General features: G+C 45.2%; 1 protein-coding gene across 1 annotated transcript; it reads right to left on the bottom strand.

Moving 5' to 3' along the window:
- Positions 1-363: 363 nt before the first annotated feature.
- On the bottom strand, positions 364-18,495 carry LOC308368725 (NAD-dependent protein deacetylase sirtuin-3; the record flags this gene model as incomplete). The annotated part of the gene is made up of 7 exons (XM_080842976.1): positions 364-555; positions 7,776-7,988; positions 16,035-16,196; positions 16,294-16,394; positions 16,656-16,888; positions 17,220-17,414; positions 18,269-18,495. The coding sequence occupies 7 exons, from the start codon at positions 18,493-18,495 to the stop codon at positions 364-366; spliced, it is 1,323 nt and encodes a 440-aa protein (XP_080699102.1).
- Positions 18,496-20,104: the final 1,609 nt, after the last annotated feature.

The following is a 20,104-nucleotide window of genomic DNA, read 5'->3' as shown; positions in this document are numbered from 1 at the left end:
CATAAATGGCTTCACCCCAAAAGAGAAAATGTGCCTTCTGTGTGGATGGATGCAGTTCATTATTGCAATGGCTTGGCAAACACACGTTAGTGCCCGTCTCTGGTTTTTACACAGACTAAACTAAGTCATGACTTACAACAAAAATAGATGGAAACTTCTCAACTCAAAATAAAAGTCGATTCCACACTGCTTAGTAAGTTCCATGTTTGTGTTTACCTTCCAAACAACGTGTCATTGTTCTCCGTCCATGCATATTAATGTTCCATAAGCTTTTTGTGGAAAGGCATCAGCGACAATTATGTAACAAGAACTCCACACACAAAACGGCCCACTGGCTGGAAACGGAGTTTGTGTTTATGTTTGTTAGTTACTCGGCCCTGAGGACTCAGTGCTCATGCTGTCTGTCTCGGAGGCGTCGGATTCTTCGCTGCCGGATCGGGCCCCGGTGGTCCCAAGACTGGAGGTTTTATGCTGTCTGCCCGGGGGAACCTCCACTCCTCTCCTCTCCTGGGCTGCCTGCTCCTCCATTGCACTGCTCCCAAGCTGGGGAACACACTGTTGGGCAGGAGAAAGATCATGGTTCCAAATCAGAAGGTCAAAATGAATCTTAGTGTGCTTCTGGAGCTGTATGTGGATTATGTTTTAATGTGCTTCTGGAGCTGTAGGTGGATTACGTCTCGCCAAAGTCAATACACAATAAGCAAATGAAAACTTAATTTGACAAAATCCATTTTTTTTTATGAAAACATCTGTGAGATGTGAGTGTTTTCCTATATGTCAACTTTTCCTGCTCTGTATAGCTATACACACTAGATTTAGCACTTTAGTATCAAGAGCATCATGGTGTGACTGGGCAGGGGGGCTTAAGGAACAGGACCGTTAACCCTAGAGTTTCTTAATGAAAGTAGGTACAGTGTCTTCTTTTAGATTTTAACACTTAAGCTGAGTTTTACAATTAAATATGATGGTACTTGAGCCTCTTCAAGTTTAACCCAGCCTATAACACATCCACTTGGACATAGAAATGTAAGGTCACGATACACCTATTATTTCAGGGAAATGCTAAGCTGTAATTTTGTTGTAGTAGCTGTATGTTAAATTTGAAAATGTCTTAAAAGATCTGCAATGTTTCTTGTACTGAATTCCCCATCCTCGTTCTTAGTGGAGAAAGGAGCATTGTCAAAAAGGCCATAGGAATTATTTGTTAAGTTGCCCAGTAGAGCCTGTTTCGGTTTATGACCATATAAGGTTATTACATTGGTCATGTGACTCCACTCCAAAAGGTATTATTTTTAGGTTTTTGAATTAACGGCAGAAATAGTTGGAGTGGCAGTTTGCTTTGAGCGATCACTGTATATTATTGAACGTTGGACATGGTTTAAGTTGTGTGCGTCCATGTTTAAGTGAGTACCTTGTTATTATGTGATTTTTATGGTTTAGTTAAAGTTTGATCATAATTTTAATGAGGAATATTATTTAATTACGTTAGCATGATGGTGAACCTTCTCGTGAACTAGCTTAGCATAAGCTGCTAATACTGTATACAAGTACTAGTGTTTATCTATGCTAAGTTTTAGCGATCTTTTATTGATTGTACATGCCCTTGTTGATTTACATTAAACTAGTAGCATGTCAGTACTATAGGAGTTTAATGCTTAGTTAGTTAGTACCCTGTATAATGTATTATTTAAATGTTATTACAGGGTTGTGGATTAATGTATATTTCTGTTTGTATTTTACTTTCAGAACCACACACCCATAATCCTACACACATGTTATCACCCACAATCACACACACAAACATACACCCTACAATCCATTCCATTTATTTGTGTGAAAACAATACAAGTGCTAATAATCAAACTACAATCCAAGTCTCCATTATTTCCCATTCTTACCGGATGCCCCTCAGGGATAACACATTTCCCGACCCCCCCTCTTTAACAATTTTGGTGCTGAAACCCGGGATAGGTTATTACTGAGGGAAAATATGTTTGGAGACGAAAACCAGTTTGTTCCGGAGGCAGGACATCACTCAGCCCGCATCATCCGACCGCCAGTTCGTCTGGCTGACTTTGAAGTTGAGTATGCAGCTCATCGTCGTCAGCCCAGCTACACCCAGTTATCGGAGGATGATGAGGAAGAGTATGAGGATGAGCCTAATGCTACTCGTGGCGGACAGACTGAACAACAGAGGCCTGTGCAAGGAGCTGCCAGCGCAACCAGAGGTACTGTACACACACCCCTAGCACCTGCAAAGGCAGCCATAGATACGCACAGCACAATCCACGCCCTGAGTGAGCACAACAGGATACTTATGGAGACAGTTAAGGTTCTGACGGAGAGGATGCAGAGTGACAGAACATTATATTCTACCCCTCGTCAGCACCTCACATTCACATCTCAAGCAGCATATCCTAACCCGCCTGCTCATCCAGTGAGACACAGCAGCACCCCTGCTTTCAGCCCTCAGTTGCCAGTCTATGCCCCACTCAATGTGCCTCTTATGCCACCCTCACAGCCACCCAGCTATAGGCGTGCTGCCCATATCCCGTCGTTCCAAGACCCACTGCCACAAGCTCAGGTTTATCAGTCAGCAGAGCCAAGTGGACGTGACTACATCACTGAGGCCATGGAACACTTGAACCTGCATGCAGTCCGCCATCAGCCACATCCACCTCCTCCATGTCAGCAGGACGCCAGGTCTGGACATTCTGATGAGGGTCCATACAGGCCTGTGCCACATCGTGTGACTCGCCGGGCACTATGACCAGCAAGCCCCCCACAGTCCAGCGTCCATAGCCTCTCACGCTCCGCCTCTCCACTAAGGAGAGAGACAACCTACCGAGGCCCCAAGCCCTCACCAGTGATGATCCCCGTCAGTTCGCTAGGCTGAAGCTGGCCTTAGAGAATCTACTGCCAGAAGATGCCACAGAGAGATTTAAATATCAGGTTCTGGTGGACCACTTAGATTTGAGGAAGCTCTGCTAATAGCTGATTCATACTGTAACTCACACCGTCCTTATAGTGACACCATGCGCTCACTGATAGAGCACTTTGGACAGCCCCACAAGTTATCACTAAAGAGAATAGCGGAGGTGATGGATGAGCCAGATGTTCGCAGTGGAGACCTCAAAGCCTTTCGGAGATTCACACTTAAAGTACGGGCCCTGGTTGGAATGTTGGATCAGATGGGAGAGGAGGGAGCCATCGAACACCATTGTGGCTCACATGTTGCCAGGCTTCTCTCTAAGTTGCCACACGACTTGCGCAGCAATTTTAGGAGGCATACCCATCCACGGACGCAGCCTGTGCCTACCTTATTGGACTTTGCTGACTGGCTTGAATTTGAACTGGAGGTGCAGGGCACAGAGGTCAAACCAGCACGTGCAGAAAGTGGAGATGCATTCAGGAAGGTGAAAGAGAAGAGGGAGCACAAGTCAGCGGAATATTCTACCACAGTGATGGAAGTCCCCTCTCCTACAAGCACCTCACCATCCACAGCCATCCGTGATGACTCAGCCGGGAAGACTCCAGATACAGTTAAGAGCTACTGTCCTTACTGTGATAGCAATAGTCAGTATCTCAATCAGTGTAGTAATTTCAAGGGGTTAACAAGTGTGCAGAAGACAGCCTGGATCAAGACCAATTACCGTTATTGGAGATGTGGTCGGAAGCACCAGGCTGCCAGGTGCAGGTTAAAAGTCACCTGCCAAACCTGCAAAGGGAAACACTTAACAGCAGTCCATGAAATCAACGCCAGACCTCACACTGAAGGTGAGAAACCACCAGCTGTGGCAGAGACTTCAACTGGTACACTGTACTTAGACAGACCAGGTCACAGTAACAGTGTTCTGTTGAAAGTAGTTAAAGTACTCCTGTACCATGGCCCACGTACACTATCCACTTATGCCATATTGGACGATGGATCCGAAAGGACCATTTTGCTGCAGGATGCTGCCAAACAGATTGTGGGACAGCCAGAGAACCTCTCTCTCAGGACTGTGAAGAATGATGCACAGGTCATAGCAGGAGCGTCTGTCAATTTCACCCTCTCTTCAGCCTCACAGCCTAAGAGGAAGTTCCAGATAGAGGGTGCCTTCACAGCTGAAGCATTGGGACTTGCCCGCCACAGCCAATCAGTGGCAAAGTACCATCACCTGCGAGATCTCCCACTCCAGCCCCTCGACAATGTCCAACCACTGCTCTTGATAGGATCAGACTACCCCCACTTGATTACTCCCTTAGAGCCAGTGCGCCTGGGACCACCCGGTGGACCTGCTGCCATAAAGACCAGGCTGGGATGGACATTGCAAGGACCAACAAAGCTGCTCCAGCACCGCTTGTCCCCTCAACAGTGCTTATTCACAGCTCTTAAGTCTCCCGCTGTTGAGCTACGTGAGCACGTAGAGAAGCTGTGGCAACTGGACATTCTTCCTTACCGGAGTGAGAATGAGGTGGTCCGTTCCAGGAGTGACCAAGAAGCAGTGCAGCTGTTACAGGCTAATACAGCGAGAGTGGACGTAGATGGTATACTCAGGTATGCAACCCCTCTGCTGAGGAAGAAATCCACACCACTGTTAAGGGCTCCACCTCAAGCAGTCCTGCCAATGCTGCGAGGAACAGAAAAGCGCATGAGTAAAGACTCACAGCTCGCCAAGGTGTATAATGAGGAAATTAGGAAGCTAGAGGGTGCTGGATATGTCACCAGGCTGCCATCAGATAGGCTGAACGAGTCTCCAGAGTCGCGGTACATCCCACATCACCTGGACAGCCACAATGGAAAGCATCGGGTAGTTTTTAACTGCTCATTCAAGTACCAAGGTGGCAACCTAAACAAGTGTCTGCTGGCAGGGCCGACTCTGGGTGCATCCCTCCTAGGAATGTTGCTGCGGTTCAGGGAGCACACAGTTGCCTTTGCTGGTGACATTAAGGGGATGATCCACCAGATACGCCTGTTGCCTGAGGACAAACCCCTCCTCCGATTCATATGGCGAGACATGGTCCGTGAAGCCCCAGTGACAGTCTACCAGTGGAATGTCCTTCCCTTCGGCACGACGTGCAGCCCTTGTTGTGCAACATTCGCCCTTCAAAAGCATGTCATTGACCACAGTGACCCACAGGATGAAGTGCGCAATGCAGTGGAGCACCATTTTTATGTGGACAACTGGCTGCAGAGCTGTGCCATCATGAAGGACGCCAAGGGTTTGGTAGACAGACTCAGAGTGCTGCTCGAAGAAGGAGGGTTCTCTCTGCGACAGTGGGCCAGTAATGACCCCCAGGTCATCTGTCATCTCCCAGCCACAGACCGGTCAGCCAGCACTGAGCTCTGGCTTTCCCACCAGCAGTCAGATGCCAAGGAGTCAACCCTGGGCCTACAATGACACTGTCAGTCTGACACACTGACCTACAAATGTCGTCAGATCTGGACAAGTACAAGTGGCCTTCCTAGCAGCCCGCTTTAGAGTAGCACCGACGCGGCAACAGTCCATGCCTAGACTAGAGCTCTGTGCAGCCCTCACAGGAGCTCAGCTGGCCACAACGCTCAGGAGAGAGTTCACTTTGGACGTCCGCAATGTTCATATGTGGACTGATTCATCCATCGTGCTCACTTGGATAACATCTGATGCATGTCGATATAAAGTTTTTGTCGGCACAAGGATTGTTGAGATCCAAGAGCTCACAGACATCCGCATGTGGCGTTATGTCCCTACGAACACTAACCCAGCTGATGATCTCACACGTGGTAAGACACTCCTGCAGCTGGCAGAGCCATCCCGCTGGAGGCAGGGCTCAGCCTTTCTGCTGGAGCAGTCTAATGCCTGGCCAGCGTCCCTCCAGATCACTGTGAGCGGCAGCGATGAGGAAGAAAGGAAGCAGACATTCTGTGCAGACGTGGTGGCAGGCAGCAATCAGCCCGACATCACAGTTTCATACCTTTCAAAAGAGATTGTCAATGCTACAGCACAGGGCCTACACGGGGCGGGCAGCCAGCAGGAGGATCCTCTGGCTGATAGTTACAAAGAGGCCGAGATCAGCCTTTACAGAGATGCCCAAGCATCTACATTCCCCGAAGAAGTCAAAACCCTTTCCGCAGGGAAACCAGTGCCCTCCACGAGCAGAATCCTGACCTTATCACCTGAGCTGGATGCTGACGGGCTTCTCAGAGTTGGTGGGCGCCTGCGTCGTGGAGAGGGACTGGACCAAGAAGTAACACACCCAGTGGTTTTAGACCCTAAACACCCTCTCACTGCCCTTCTCATAAGGCATTATGATGATGACCTACGTCACCCAGGAGTAGAACGGGTCTTCGCTGAGCTTTGCAAGAAATATTGGATCCTGAGAGGACGGGAGACCATCAAGCGACATCAGCACCACTGCACACAGTGTCAGAGGTGGCGAGGGAAACCAGAGGTTCCAAGAATGGCTGACTTGCCCCCCTCCCGCCTCCGCTTGTTCAAACCGGCCTTCCACTCTACTGGTGTTGACTTTCAGGCCCTTCATCATCCGGGTTGGTCGTCGCAGTGAGAAGAGATGGGGCATAATATTTAAATGCTTGACCACAAGGGGAGTCTACCTAGACCTGCTGAATAGCATTGACACAGATTCGTTCCTGATGGCACTACGCCGGTTTGTCTCCCGGAGAGGGAAGCCCTATGTGCTGTTGTCGGACCAAGGGACAAACTTTAAGTGGCCAGAAAGAGCTGAAGGAGGCCTTCACTGCCCTGGAGCCAGATCTGCAGTCCTTGCTTGCCAAGCAGCAAATCAAATTCCAGTTCAATCCTCCTGGGGCACCTCATTTCGGAGGCACCTGGGAGGGAGAAATAAGGTCCTTAAAAGCAGCCCTCCAGGTGAAACTCGGCAGCCAGTCCGTCACAGAGGAAGTGCTGAGAACAGTCCTGACGGAGATCAAAGGGATACTAAACTCAAAACCACTCGCCTATGTGTCATCAGATGTAGCAGATGTGGACCAAGTGACCCCGAACAGCCTTCTGATGGGGCGGCCCGACACTACCTCACTACCCTGCCTCTGAAATGCTGACACGCAAACGCTGGAGACACAGTCAGGTCCTGGCTGACCATTTCTGGTCACACTTTATCCGCAGGTATCTGCCTAGCCTTCAGCCCAGAAGCAAGTGGACCAAGGAAACCGACAACCTCCAGACCGGAACTGCGGTGATGATCGTTAATCAGCGCCTGCCTCACGCCCTGTGGCCAGTGGGGGTTGTAACCCACACTACTGCGGGAGCTTATGGGAGAATTAGATCGGCGACAGTGCAAGTGAAGGACCGGGACTATACTAGACCTGTTTCCAGATTGGTCCACCTGGCAGCCCTGCCTGAGGATGATAAGACACCACTAACCTCTCGTTCTCCACAGGACTAATATGTTTGTTATGGCCTCACTTGTGGGCAAATTTACAGGGTATATTTGGAGGCGGCATTGTTAAAAAGGCCATAGGAATTATTTGTTAAGTTGCCCATTTGAGCCTGTTTTGGTTTATGACCATATAAAGTCATTACATTGCTCATGTGACTCCACTCCAAACGGTATTATTTTTAGGTTTTTGAATTAACAGCAGAAATTCCATTTATTTGTGTGAAAACAATATAAGTGCTAATAATCTACTACAATCCAAGTCTCCATTATTTCCCATTCTTACCGGATGCCCCTCAGGGATAACACATTTCCCGACCCCCCTCTTTAACAAGCATCATGACCTTTGGTTCCTCAGTTAGAACTATATGAACGTTGAGCAGTGACTGCAGACACACCTGGTTCTCATGACCCCACATCAGTTCCTCGATCTCTTGGTGCCAGCCCAGGATCTGGGCGAGCCTCTGGACCGACTCGCTTAGGTCTCCCAGCTCCATGTAGTCTCCGCGCCGCAGTGTCTTGCGCTCAAATGGTCCCACCGCGTCACGATTCAGCAGCAGCCGCGGCACCGCTGGCCGCACTGTATTCACCAGACTGGCGAATGGCTCAATCTACGTGTATAATGACACAAGTTATTCTCTCATAGACCAAAGCACGCACACTCCTATTATTATGACCGCCGCGCGACAGCGCAGAGTTTTTGTTCTGTTTTTTTCTGTTTGCCGATTTTTTGTCAACGATTCCCGGGACACTAAAACACAGAGGTGCACGAAATTTGGTGGGCATGTAGCCCCACTAGATAAGCGTGGAACCATAGATTTTCGTTTTGATCCGTTGCACCCCCCGTCGGACTGGACCCGTTTTAGAGAGGGTGGGGCGATTCAGTTTTCTGTGAATAAATCGAAAACCGGGGGCTTAGGAGGACCACATTTCTTCTGTATGTTGGTCTTAAGAGGCCACGTCAACCATTCCACTACCACTTATTTCATGTATAGCGCCACCTAGTTACAAATGAAAAAGCAAAAATGGAGTGTTGCAAAACATTTTAATTGTAAGTTGACAAGGTCAGAACTGCACGAAATCGGAGGTGTAGGATCATTACGACACCTTCTGACTGCACGTTAAGTTTCGTGGAATTCCGTTCACGGGGGGGCATGCAATAAATTGATTTATATAGTTGTACACCAACTGGCCTGTAGGTGGCGCGACACAGTTTTCTTCGAATATCCCGAGAACCGTAGGGCCTTGGAGGGCCAAATTGTTCTTGTATGTTTGTGTCAAGGGGCCATGTCAACCCATACCATAACCAGTCATTACATGTATAGCGCCACCTAGATAAAAATGAAAAAGCAAAAATGAGGTGTTTTAATCGAATATATGTCAAAGTGCACGGAAAATTACCAAATTTGCCAGGGACATCAAGCATGTAACCATCCATCTTCGGTAGGGTTTTTGTCCATGGATGAAGCAAAATGGCTCTGTAGCACCCCCTAGAAAATTGCAAAAAACCCTGCGCATTGGGGTTATTTTGGCGTAGCTTGACGGAATTTGGTACACGTCTACATCATGCTTGGACGCACCAAAAAGTCTCTCGACGCCATGGTGGCAGGTCCACAGGAAGTCGGACATTTTGAGTGGAAGATGCGTTTTGACGGCGTTTGCACACCTCGCATCTGATCGAACTCCTCCGACAGCTTTAATGGTAACGCCTTGAAATGTGGTCCGGCTACTCTTCCGCCATGGGCGACTAAAAGTTATATTGGATTTTCTCATTAGTCGGAAGGTGTGGGCGTGGCAGACCCTCAAACTTTGCCAACTTGTTAGTGCTTGCCACAAAACACAAAGTCTCTTATAACTCAATCGCATATATGTCAAAGTGCTCGAAAAATTACCAAATTTGCCAGGGACATCAAGCTTGTAACTAGGGATGCACCGATACCACTTTTTTACAAACCGATACGAGTACGAGTATTTTTATTTGTGTACTTGCCGATACCGAGTACCGATACCGATACTTCCAAGATTTGGTTTCCATGAAAGATTTTATTTTATCCTCTGCAGGTTATGTTAAGCCTATAGTACAACATTAACAGAAGGCTATCCTAAGCCAAAAATAAACAGAGCTTTCTGGTTTAAAAAAAAAAAAAAAAAAGAGAGTCAATATCATCAAATTAGACAAAATTTAAATATAGACAGATGGCAATTTAATTTGCTGCATAGTTAACAACACAGTCTGCTTAACAAAAAGTGAACAGAAATATCCTGGATGATAAGAACATGAGCACAGTTCAGTTACAAATGGATCAACAACTCTCTTCCTCCCCTTCTCTCTCTCTCTCTGTCTGTGTGCGTGCTTTTTTCTTTTGAAAGACGTCAGTAAAGATTGGTTGCTTGGTCTCTTAAGCCAATGGCATGAGTGAACTTTGTGTGCTTAGCACTATGGTGCGTCTTCAGATGTTTAATCAAATTGCTTGTGTCAAACAAAGTACTTTTCTTTCCGCCCCTCGACACTGTAACAGTGCAGATCTTACACTGTGCCTTACTCCTGTCATCATTTATCTTAAAATGAGTCCAAATCGCCGTTAAGGCAGCACAACGGTATAGCGATTTCTTACTAGAGTTTAATGTTGACAATGAACTGGGCTACGTTCTTGCAGCCAAATTGACACTTGCCTGAAGTTTGACTGTGTTAGGGAAGTTGTTTGCAACCTAGCCAACATAGCTATCACAATAACATTGCAAAGAAGTTAACGCAAAAGCACTTAATATTAGCATCAGGCGGAAAAACGAAAAAAAAACGAAATACTAGCATCAATGTCCAAGAGTGTTAAAACAACCTTGCTAACATCGCTAACGGGATGTCTTGCTAGCGGGTGTTTATGACAAAGTCAACAAGATTCCTGAAACACAAGACAAGACAGACGTCCTCTTTTACCCTCACATGTCCTCCTTTCGAGACCTAAATGCGTCCGGGTAAAAGAGGAGAAAACAAATACATTCCCGTCCCCGTCAATCAACCGTAGCAAATGGCAATAATATGTTATAGGCGCAGCGTCGCTAAAGACAGTAGGCTAGCCCCTACACTTTGCCTATGTAACAGCAGTTCTAAGTTAACTGCAAAACATAAAATAGCCGAAGATAGCACTTACCTTTACTGGAGGTCGTACGTGTTAAGTTTAAAATCTCTAGCGAAACCGTTAGCTTACGCAAGCCACCTCCACACATCGTATCCAAGCTGTTATTGAATTAATTTAAACTGCAAGTTCAACCTCAACTTATCTGTCTGCAATACCGCTCTCGGCCTCTATGCAACTCGCCGCTCTCACACCTGGCAGGCATAGACAGTAGAGGAGAAGAAAACACACGCGTTAAGACGCAACACTGGGTATCGGTTTTTGGTATCGGTAATTTAAAACGAGTACGAGTACGAGTATTTTAACAAAGTATCGACCCGATACCCAATACTGGTATCGGTATCGGTGCATCCCTACTTGTAACCGTCCATCTTCGGTAGAGTTTTTGTCCATGGATGGAGCAAAATGGCTCTGTAGCGCCCCCTAGAACATTGCAAAAAACCCTGCGCATTTGGGATTATTTTGTGGTAGCTTGACGGAATTCGGTACACGACTTCATCATGCTTGGACGCACCAAAATGTCTTTTGACGCCATGGTGGCAGGTCCAAATTTAATTTTCTCATTAGTCGGAAGGTGTGGGCGTGGCAGACCCTCAAACTTTGCCAACTTGCCATTGCTTGCCACAAAACACATAGTCTCTTATAACTCTTACATTGTTTGATCCAGAGAAAATGTCTTAGGGTGGACGCTGGCCCGAACCCGTACATATGCCTGTACATATGCCTGACTGATATCACCTATAGCACCACCTGTTGGTGGTTGGAAACTTCACTTTGTTTCCACACCTCTTTATGTGACCTGTTTTAACAAACTACATTGCAAAAGAAAAATATACCAAAACAATCCACAAAAAAGTAGTACACAAAACATTACATTACCAAATCATCAAAATCTATCACAAATAATTCCTTTAATACATAAAAATGAAACACAAACCAATTTACACACACAAAACACATTAAAAAACACACAAACACACTGACAACCATGACTCATTCTGTGCCAAAACCTACTGAACAGTTCGGCGGTCATATTTTGTAACGCTTTGCGTTACGTCTAGTTATTATTATATAACTACCTTAATAATAATAATAATAACTAGACGTAACGCAAAGCGTTACAAAATATGACCGCCAAACTGTTCAGTAGGTTTTGGCACAGAATGAGTCATGGTTGTCAGTGTGTTTGTGTGTTTTTATGTGTGTAAATTGGTTTGTGTTTCATTTTTATGTATTAAGGCGAGACACGGCAGGCAAAAACATCGTTTTTTTCAGCAGTGGTCAATTTTGAGATTTTGAGCTAGTTCACTCCCTAAACATGTAATCTTTCATACTAGCATAAAGAAAATATCCTTATTATACATTAATGTGTATATTTATTCACATTTTGTCTGTTCGCGGCGTCAGCATTCTCCTATGGTTTCCTGGAAAGTTAGCATTCTAACGTAACGTGCAGTATATCTGCTTTCTGATACCTGACATGTTTGGTATGGTTGAAAAGCTATGTTTCTTCCACACAACGCTATGTACTCCAAATAAGGTAATTTCCTTTCCAGCAGTAACCAATGATGTTAGCAAAAACGGGGCTTTAAAACTAAAGACGCAATTTCATTGGTTTGCGGTGGTTTCTGATAACGTGATTCGTTCAGACGCATCACGTGGTATGGCTTGATACTTCCTGGAATCTTTAAATGCGATTTTCTCAAAATGAGTTTTTTGTCATACTCCAAGGGAAAAATCTCCACTTCAGTTCAACCTATATATACGAAACTTTCCAGTCTTGTACCCAACTCTATTATGAAGACATTTACAGAGGGATTTGTAAATATATTATTCCTAGCCTGAATTATATAACATTATATCCCCAAAAACATGGCGAAAATCGATTGTTTAAGGCTATTGACAGTCTTTTCTGATTTACAGGAAAACAAAAGTAGATATCCATAAATCCCTCTAATTTTTTCCCATCTAATATGCCAACAAAAGGGAGAGTAATTTTTGACCTGGCTTTAACCCATGATCATATTTTTTCTTTTAAACATTATGCAAATAAGTGCATATTTAATGAGATACTGTCTAATTTGCATATTCAAACATCAAAATACAAAAAACTTGTAATACATTTTTTTCTCATCTAAACATGAGTAATCAACTGAGAAAGTTTCATGGTGATATATATTATTTAAGATTTTTACCCTATTCACCTGTAGTGTCTCGCCTCAAAGGAATTATTTGTACGGGTTCGGGCCAGCGTCCACCCTAAGACATTTTCTCTGGATCAAACAATGTACGCAAGAGTTATGAGAGTCTTTGTGTTTTGTGGCAAGCAATGGCAAGGTGGCAAAGTTTGAGGGTCTGCCACGCCCACACCTTCCGACTAATGAGAAAATTCAATATAACTTTTAGTCGCCCATGGCTGAAGAGTAACCTGACCACATTTCAAGGCGTTACCATTAAATTTGTCGGAGTAGTTCGATCAGATGCGAGGTGTGCAAACGCCATCAAAACGCATCATCCACTCAAAATGGCCGACTTCCTGTGGACCTGCCACCATGGCGTCAAGAGACTTTTTAGTGCGTCCAAGCATGATGAAGACGTGTACCGAATTCCGTCAAGCTACGCCAAAATAATCCAAATGCGCAGGGTTTTATGCAATGTTCTAGGGGGCGCTACAGAGCCATTTTGCTCCATCCATGGACAAAAACTCTACCAAAGATGGACGGTTACAAGCTTGATGTCCCTGGCAAATTTGGTAATTTTTCAAGCACTTTGACATAGATGCGATTGAGTTATAAGACACTTCGTGTTTTGTGGCAAGCACTAAGAAGTTGGCAAAGTTTGAAGGTCTGCCACGCCCACACCTTCCGACTAATGAGAAAATCCAATATAACTTTTAGTCGCCCATGGCTGAAGAGTAGCCGGACCACATTTCAAGGCGTTACCATTAAAGCTGTCGGAGGAGTTTGATCAGATGCGAGGTGTGCAAACGCCGTCAAAACGCATCTTCCACTCAAAATGGCCGACTTCCTGTGGACCTGCCACCATGGCGTTGAGAGACTTTTTGGTGCAGCCAAGCATGATATAGACGTGTACCGAATTCCGTCAAGCTACGCCAAAATATCCCCAATGCGCAGGTTTTTTTGCAATGTTCTAGGGGGCGCTACAGAGCCATTTTGCTTCATCCATGGACAAAAACCCTACCGAAGATGGACGGTTACATGCTTGATGTCCCTGGCAAATTTGGTAATTTTCGTGCACTTTGACATATATTCGATTAAAACACCTCATTTTTGCTTTTTAATTTGTATCTAGGTGGCGCTATACATGTAATGACTGGTTATGGTATGGGTTGACACAAACATACAAGAACATTTGGGCCCTCCAAGTCCCAACGGTTCTCGGGAATTTCGAAGAAAACTGTGTCGCGCCACCTACAGGCCAGTTGGTGTACAACCATATACATTTTATTGCATGCCCCCCGTGAACGGAATTCCACGAAACTTAACTTGCAGTCAAAAGGTGTCATAATGATCCCACATCTCTGATTTCGTGCAGTTCTGACTTTGTCAACTTACACTTAATATTTTTTACAACACTCCATTTTTGCCTTTTCATTTGTAACTAGGTGGACCTTTACATGAAATAAGTGGTAATGGAATGGTTGACGTGGCCTCTTAAGACCAACATACAAAAAAAATGTGGTCCTCCTAAGCCCTACGGTTTTCGACTTATTCACAGAAAACTGAATCGCCCCACCCTCTTTAAAAGGGGTCCAGTCCGACAGGGGTGCAACGGATCAAAACGAAAATCAGTGGTTCCACGCTTATCTAGTGGGGCTACATGCCCACCAAATTTCGTGCACCCCGGTGTTTCAGTGTCCCGGAAATCGTTGACAGAAAATCGGCAAACAGAAAAAAACTGAAAAAAAAACCCAGACTAAACCTTTATGACCGCAGCAGCGCTGTTGCTGATGTGTTAAGGACAATTTTAATGCTACAGTTCTGACAGAATAGTAGCTAGACAATGTTCCCTAATATTCCTGCAATGTTCCTTTCTGAATTGATGGATATTTATTTATTTTAGCTATTTTCAATTTTGTTTTTAATTTCTTTGCACTCAGAATTTCATCTGACAAGCTGCACTCTTCAACATGAATAGCTACAAAGTAGTGCTGTAGCGATGCGTCGATGATGTCGACGCGTCGATTTCAAAATTACGTCGACGCCATATTTTTACGTCGACGCTTCGCCACATACACGTGGTTGACCCAAACAGAAACAAACATTGCGCAAGGACTGAGAGAGCAGAAACCCAGGGAATTGCTTGGCGCCATTAGTTGATATTGGCGATCTAACGTAGTGAATCATGATACATACTATAAGCTGACCAACACCATGACTTAGCTCTCTGTGCCGTTTGTTCATGCTTAGTTGCCGTGTTCTGCAGCCGTAAGTTAACGTTAACTAAACTGACACACTAGTAGCTAGCTAACGTTAACTACTAGCAACCAAGCACGAACAAACTGCACGGAGAGCTATAGTTTGCTAGCACCACCGAAGTGCGCAGAGCTCAAGCTACACAACACACTGAACAAACGTTAAATTAATGTAACCAACGTTACTTATTGTCCCCTTCACGAGAGACAATGGGGTGCGTTTCTATCTCCATTCTCAAACGCACCCTATTGTCTCGTATTTAACGTTTGTTCAGTGTGTTGTGTAGCTTGAGCTCTGCGCACTTCGGTGGTGCTATCTAACTATCTTCTTAGCTCTCCGTGCAGTTTGTTCGTGCTTGGTTGCTAGTAGTTACGTTAGCTAGCTACTATAGCGGCAGCGGCTAGACAGCTGTGTCAGTTTGGTAAACGTTAACTTACGGCTGCAGAACACGCCAACCAAGCACCAACAAACGGCACAGAGAGCTAACTCATGCTGTGGTCATTTACGAGTCAAACACATAACATTAGACTAACGTTGGCCAGCTTGTAGTATGAATCATGATTCACCACCACGTTAGATCGCCAATGTCAACTAATGCAGCCAAGCAATGTCCAGGACAGGGCTGCACATAAGGTGGTGCGCAGTGCTCATCAATGAATGAATGTTTTTATAAGCACTGAAAACATTTAAATTAATGAGCACCACATCCAAATGTGATAGGGCTCATTTGAGTACCAAACATTTTTACTGTGAACTCTAGATAAACATGAAATGCATTGTTGGACTTTTGCTGTGCAAAACGGTGCTCATTAAAGTATATTATTAAGATTTTTTGGGGTATTTATTTGAGATACATTATGGTTTTAATCGAGCAACAGAAAAATAATCGTTAGACTAATCGTCCAATTAGTCGTTAGATTAGTCGACTATTCGATAAAATAATCGCCAGATTAATCGTTTTGAAAATAATCGTTTACCCCCAGCCCTACTACAAAGTGTGAGGCAGATAGTGTAATCACAACAGTACTGCTTCCAATGCCAGAATACAAGGTCATTTTGAAAAAAAATTGAACTTCAAGATGCCAACCTTCAAAGATGTGCCCATGATCATGAGAAGATCAGCCTTGGGAAAGTCTGTAGTGTGCTGAAAGTATTTTTCCGGAAGGTCCTCCCCAAAGAAAACAACGTTGGGTTTAACCGTGGCTTGGCAGAATGAGCACGTTGGGACGCTGCCACACATGATGGCTCTCTGAAAGAGTTCAAAGAGATCATGATCTGCACAAACCATAGGAAGTGTCTCAGTGCACACTGTGATTCCCACGGGCTGACGGCCAGGCAGACCTTACCTTGGCCTCCTCCGCTGGGTACAGAGTGTAGCACAGATGGCAGGACGCCGTTTCGAAACTGCCGTGGGCCTCCACAAGCTGGTCCTCTGGGATGCCACACACTGGGGACACACAGCATCAGACACCATTAAATACCAACGTCAGGTTGTTTGTTGCACGAGCTAGCTGGATTGCAGATGAAACAGAACTGTGGTTGAAATGTGCTGGATGATTTCCACTATGCACACTGAAGTCTTCAGACCTCCTCCTGGAAGTCCCTGACCAGGCTCAGCAGAGCCTCAAGGATTACGGTCTAGGCAAGAGCCTCAAGGGCCACATTCAGGGCAAGAAGGCTGCAAAGGAACGGATTTTGTCGCACTCACTCCGTTCCAGGCCGTCGATGTTCTGGGTGTACATTCGCAGAAGCAGGCCCTTCTGGTGCAGCATGCGGATGAAGTAGTGCACGTAGTTAGGCTGGTGGTTGCCAGGGTACAGTTCCTTGGCCAGGGAGAAGAACGGTCGAGGGTCATTGGAGAAGTAGTCGATATTGAAGATGGCCTCTGGGTAAGGGATGTTATACTTTTCCAAGTTGGCGTACAGACCAGTGCCTGGAGTCCTGCAGTTACATGGGAGACAGGTATGTTTCTGATAATGGCAGGTGTTTTTCATCACGAATCCATCACACACACTTCACACCAGACAGACTGACTAATCAACCATCAGTCCATCAAATCTGAGCTTGATTGAAGCATGAGCCTCCTGAAGGTATAACAGTACATTTCAAATAATGGGATTACCCACAATATTAAACAATTTTCAAATCAGCCAAACAGCAGTAAATTACACTTACGCCTGGACTAACCAACAACAATATTGAACTGATCAGTGATATAAGAGACTGATTCCCTCCATCAATCAACCCCGTGGTGACTCCGCCCAGGGCCCACCTGAAGTCTGGGATCCCGCTGGCGGTGCTGATGCCAGCCCCCGCCACCACCACTATGTTCTTCAACCGGCCCAGCTTGATCAGGCGGGCTATGGTGCCCAGGCCACTCTTGGGGATGGAGGGAGAGGCTTGGGGTCGGGGTCCAGACAGGGAGCCTGCTGTGCCACTGCTACCCGTCTTGGAGGGCCTCCTTCTGCTGAAAGAATGTGGCAGACATCACGATGACACTACTGACGCCCACTCTACACAGCGGTCAGTGGACTGCATCAGGCATCATTCCCAATGAAAATTTTATATTTATACATTTATATATATATTAGTGCTGTCAAACGATTAAAATATTTAATCGCGATTAATCGCATTTTTGTCACTCAAAATGAATCGCGATTAATCGTAAATGTATTAATCGCAAATTTGTATCTATTCTAAATGTCCCTTCAATCGTTTTTTTTTTTAATGCTCTTATCAACATGGAAAAGTGGATTGGCTTGCTTTATGCAATGTTTTATTTTATTGAAAAACAACATTGCCAAACAGGGCGGTACAAAATAAAATTATAAAATGCACATTTCAGGTAAACGACTCAGCCTATAGTGCAGTTAAACCATGGCTTAATATTTTCTTTTTTTCAAGTTTGCTGTGAACATAGAAGTCAGGCCTCTTATTTCAAAAACAATGAACCGTAACAGTAAGGTTACCAATAAAAGGTGAGCCTACCACTTCTGTGCTTTCAGCCAGCTGCCTGTTGACATTTTCAGACAAGTGAAGCTCGCTTTTTTTGCACAACACAACTTTTAAAGGTAAACTTTCTATTCAGAAGCTTTATATCATCCATTTCACCGTATCGCGCTCACCATTCACTCAAACGTAACGTTAGCCTACTACACAGTTTGGGAGAGCAAACAACGCGTTAATCGCACGTGTTAAACTGACAGCACTAATATATATTATATATAAATAACATGATCTGTATGTTTTATGTCTGTAATATTAGACAACTGTGATGTCTATTATGTGTAATTTTAGAAAATAGAGCCAGTGAATGCTTACCGTGCAGCTGAGGCCTTCAGTTCACTCACACTCATCAGGCGGAGGTCCTGAACCAAGCCTGAGTCTGACTGCCTGCCACCTGGATGGGCCTGGGGGCCTAAGCTTGTCCCTGAAGCCTGGGACTGGAGTGAGTCTGCCTGCCTGGAATGGGTGGAGGAATTGCGGGTGACCCTGACGACAGCAGGCTGGGTGGTTCTCTTGTCCTTGGATGACTTGGCCTTGCTCATATCTCCACCTGTTGATACCAAACTATGAGTGTTGCACATGATGAACCCGTGTTTGTTAAATAGCCAGTGCTGGCTGTGGGATACATTGCCATTTTTAAAATTCTTCTAAGCACTGTTATACAAACAACCCTCTCCGAAACACACCAATACATTTTTTTTTTTTTTTATCAATCAAACAGAAACCTTCAATTGGATGCAATGAGTAAGAAGGAGGGTAACACCTACTGTACAGTTTATTCTCAACCAACACCACATTATTCCATATTTCTCTGATCCTTACAAATCTTTTAGGACAATTCTTAGTTTTGTTTGGTGACATTTCCTTTGCATGTTTGATTTAGTCCCTTTTCATTATTTTCAGGCCCCCTTAGATCGCTCAGCTGCTTCCCACCCTTTTTTTACTCCACGCCAGGTCCTCTTCGCCCAATCCCTGTGCCCCCCTCAGCCATATTTAAAAGCACTTACATTAAAATCATCGTGCCACTTCTTTGTGTCCCGTGGCTTTAGTCTGTGAGAAGCTGCAATGTTTTAAAACTGTCACCACTCAAACAAAAGCTAATGGTTGCAATATATTAGCACTTGCCCTCCCCACCACCCCCTGACCCCCTCCTCTTGGCCAGCTATGCTAATACTGCCCACAGCTGTGGCAGCTTTATGGCCCATACTTGGGGTGGGGATGGGGGGCGAAAGAGCCAGACTGACTGTGTGTCAACAAACCCAGCTGGAGCAGAAAGGAGGAAGCCCCCTTAATGGCCCCTGAAAAGCAAAGGAGAAGAAGGGGGGGGGGAAAGAGAGAGTGTTTGCGAGCAAGGAAAAGAAAGAAGAAGAAAAAAGAAAGAGAGGGGTGGGTAGTGGAGGATATTAGCAGAGTTCAATAAGAAATGGGTGACAGCTGACGAGGATGGGAGAGGAGGGACGAGGAGAGGCTGAGGCAGGAGAGGAGAGGAGAGGAGAGGAGAGGAGAACAGTGAGTGAACATAGAGAGAAGAGAGAAAAGTGAAAGAGGAGAGAAGATAATGTTGTTCCTAAGAAGTTTTCCAGGGCATTTCAAAGACTTCTATGCACTGAATAAGAGGCAGAGAAAGTACAACCAGATGGAAAGAAAAAAAACCCAGACGGAATAAAAAAAGGAAAAGGAAGGAAACGACAGTGGTGAAGGACTGACAGACACACAAAAACAAAATAAGGAGGGGAACCAGAGTGTGTTAAAGGAGAGATCGGAGATGACTCCCATAAAACCAGGCCAGCATAGTGGCATATGAGACCAATAAGCCATTCCTTTCAGGGAGGTGCCTTTTCACCATGGGGGGGGTCCAGGGGGCACAACGGGGCCGTAAACAGTGATAAAACCCCATTAGAGACAGGCAACAGAGACAGCACAACATGGACACCTCAAGAGTGCCAGCCATTGCTGGATTCTGTACCCTCAAACAGATACATTACTGTTTCAATACATTCGGAAAAAACTGAATTAAAGCAGATCATGACAGTTTGCTATGGCCTGATTGGCATTTTCTTGCCAAAGCACAGGCAAGTGAATCAATCAAATAAAAAAAGGGTCACATTCTTCATGGTCACTGGGCTTGGAGTCTTTAGGCACTATTAAAAG

The sequence above is a fragment of the Sprattus sprattus genome (assembly GCF_963457725.1).
Source record: "Sprattus sprattus genome assembly, chromosome: 7".
Classification (NCBI taxonomy): domain Eukaryota; kingdom Metazoa; phylum Chordata; class Actinopteri; order Clupeiformes; family Clupeidae; genus Sprattus; species Sprattus sprattus.
This window is presented reverse-complemented; position numbering and strand designations above follow the sequence as displayed.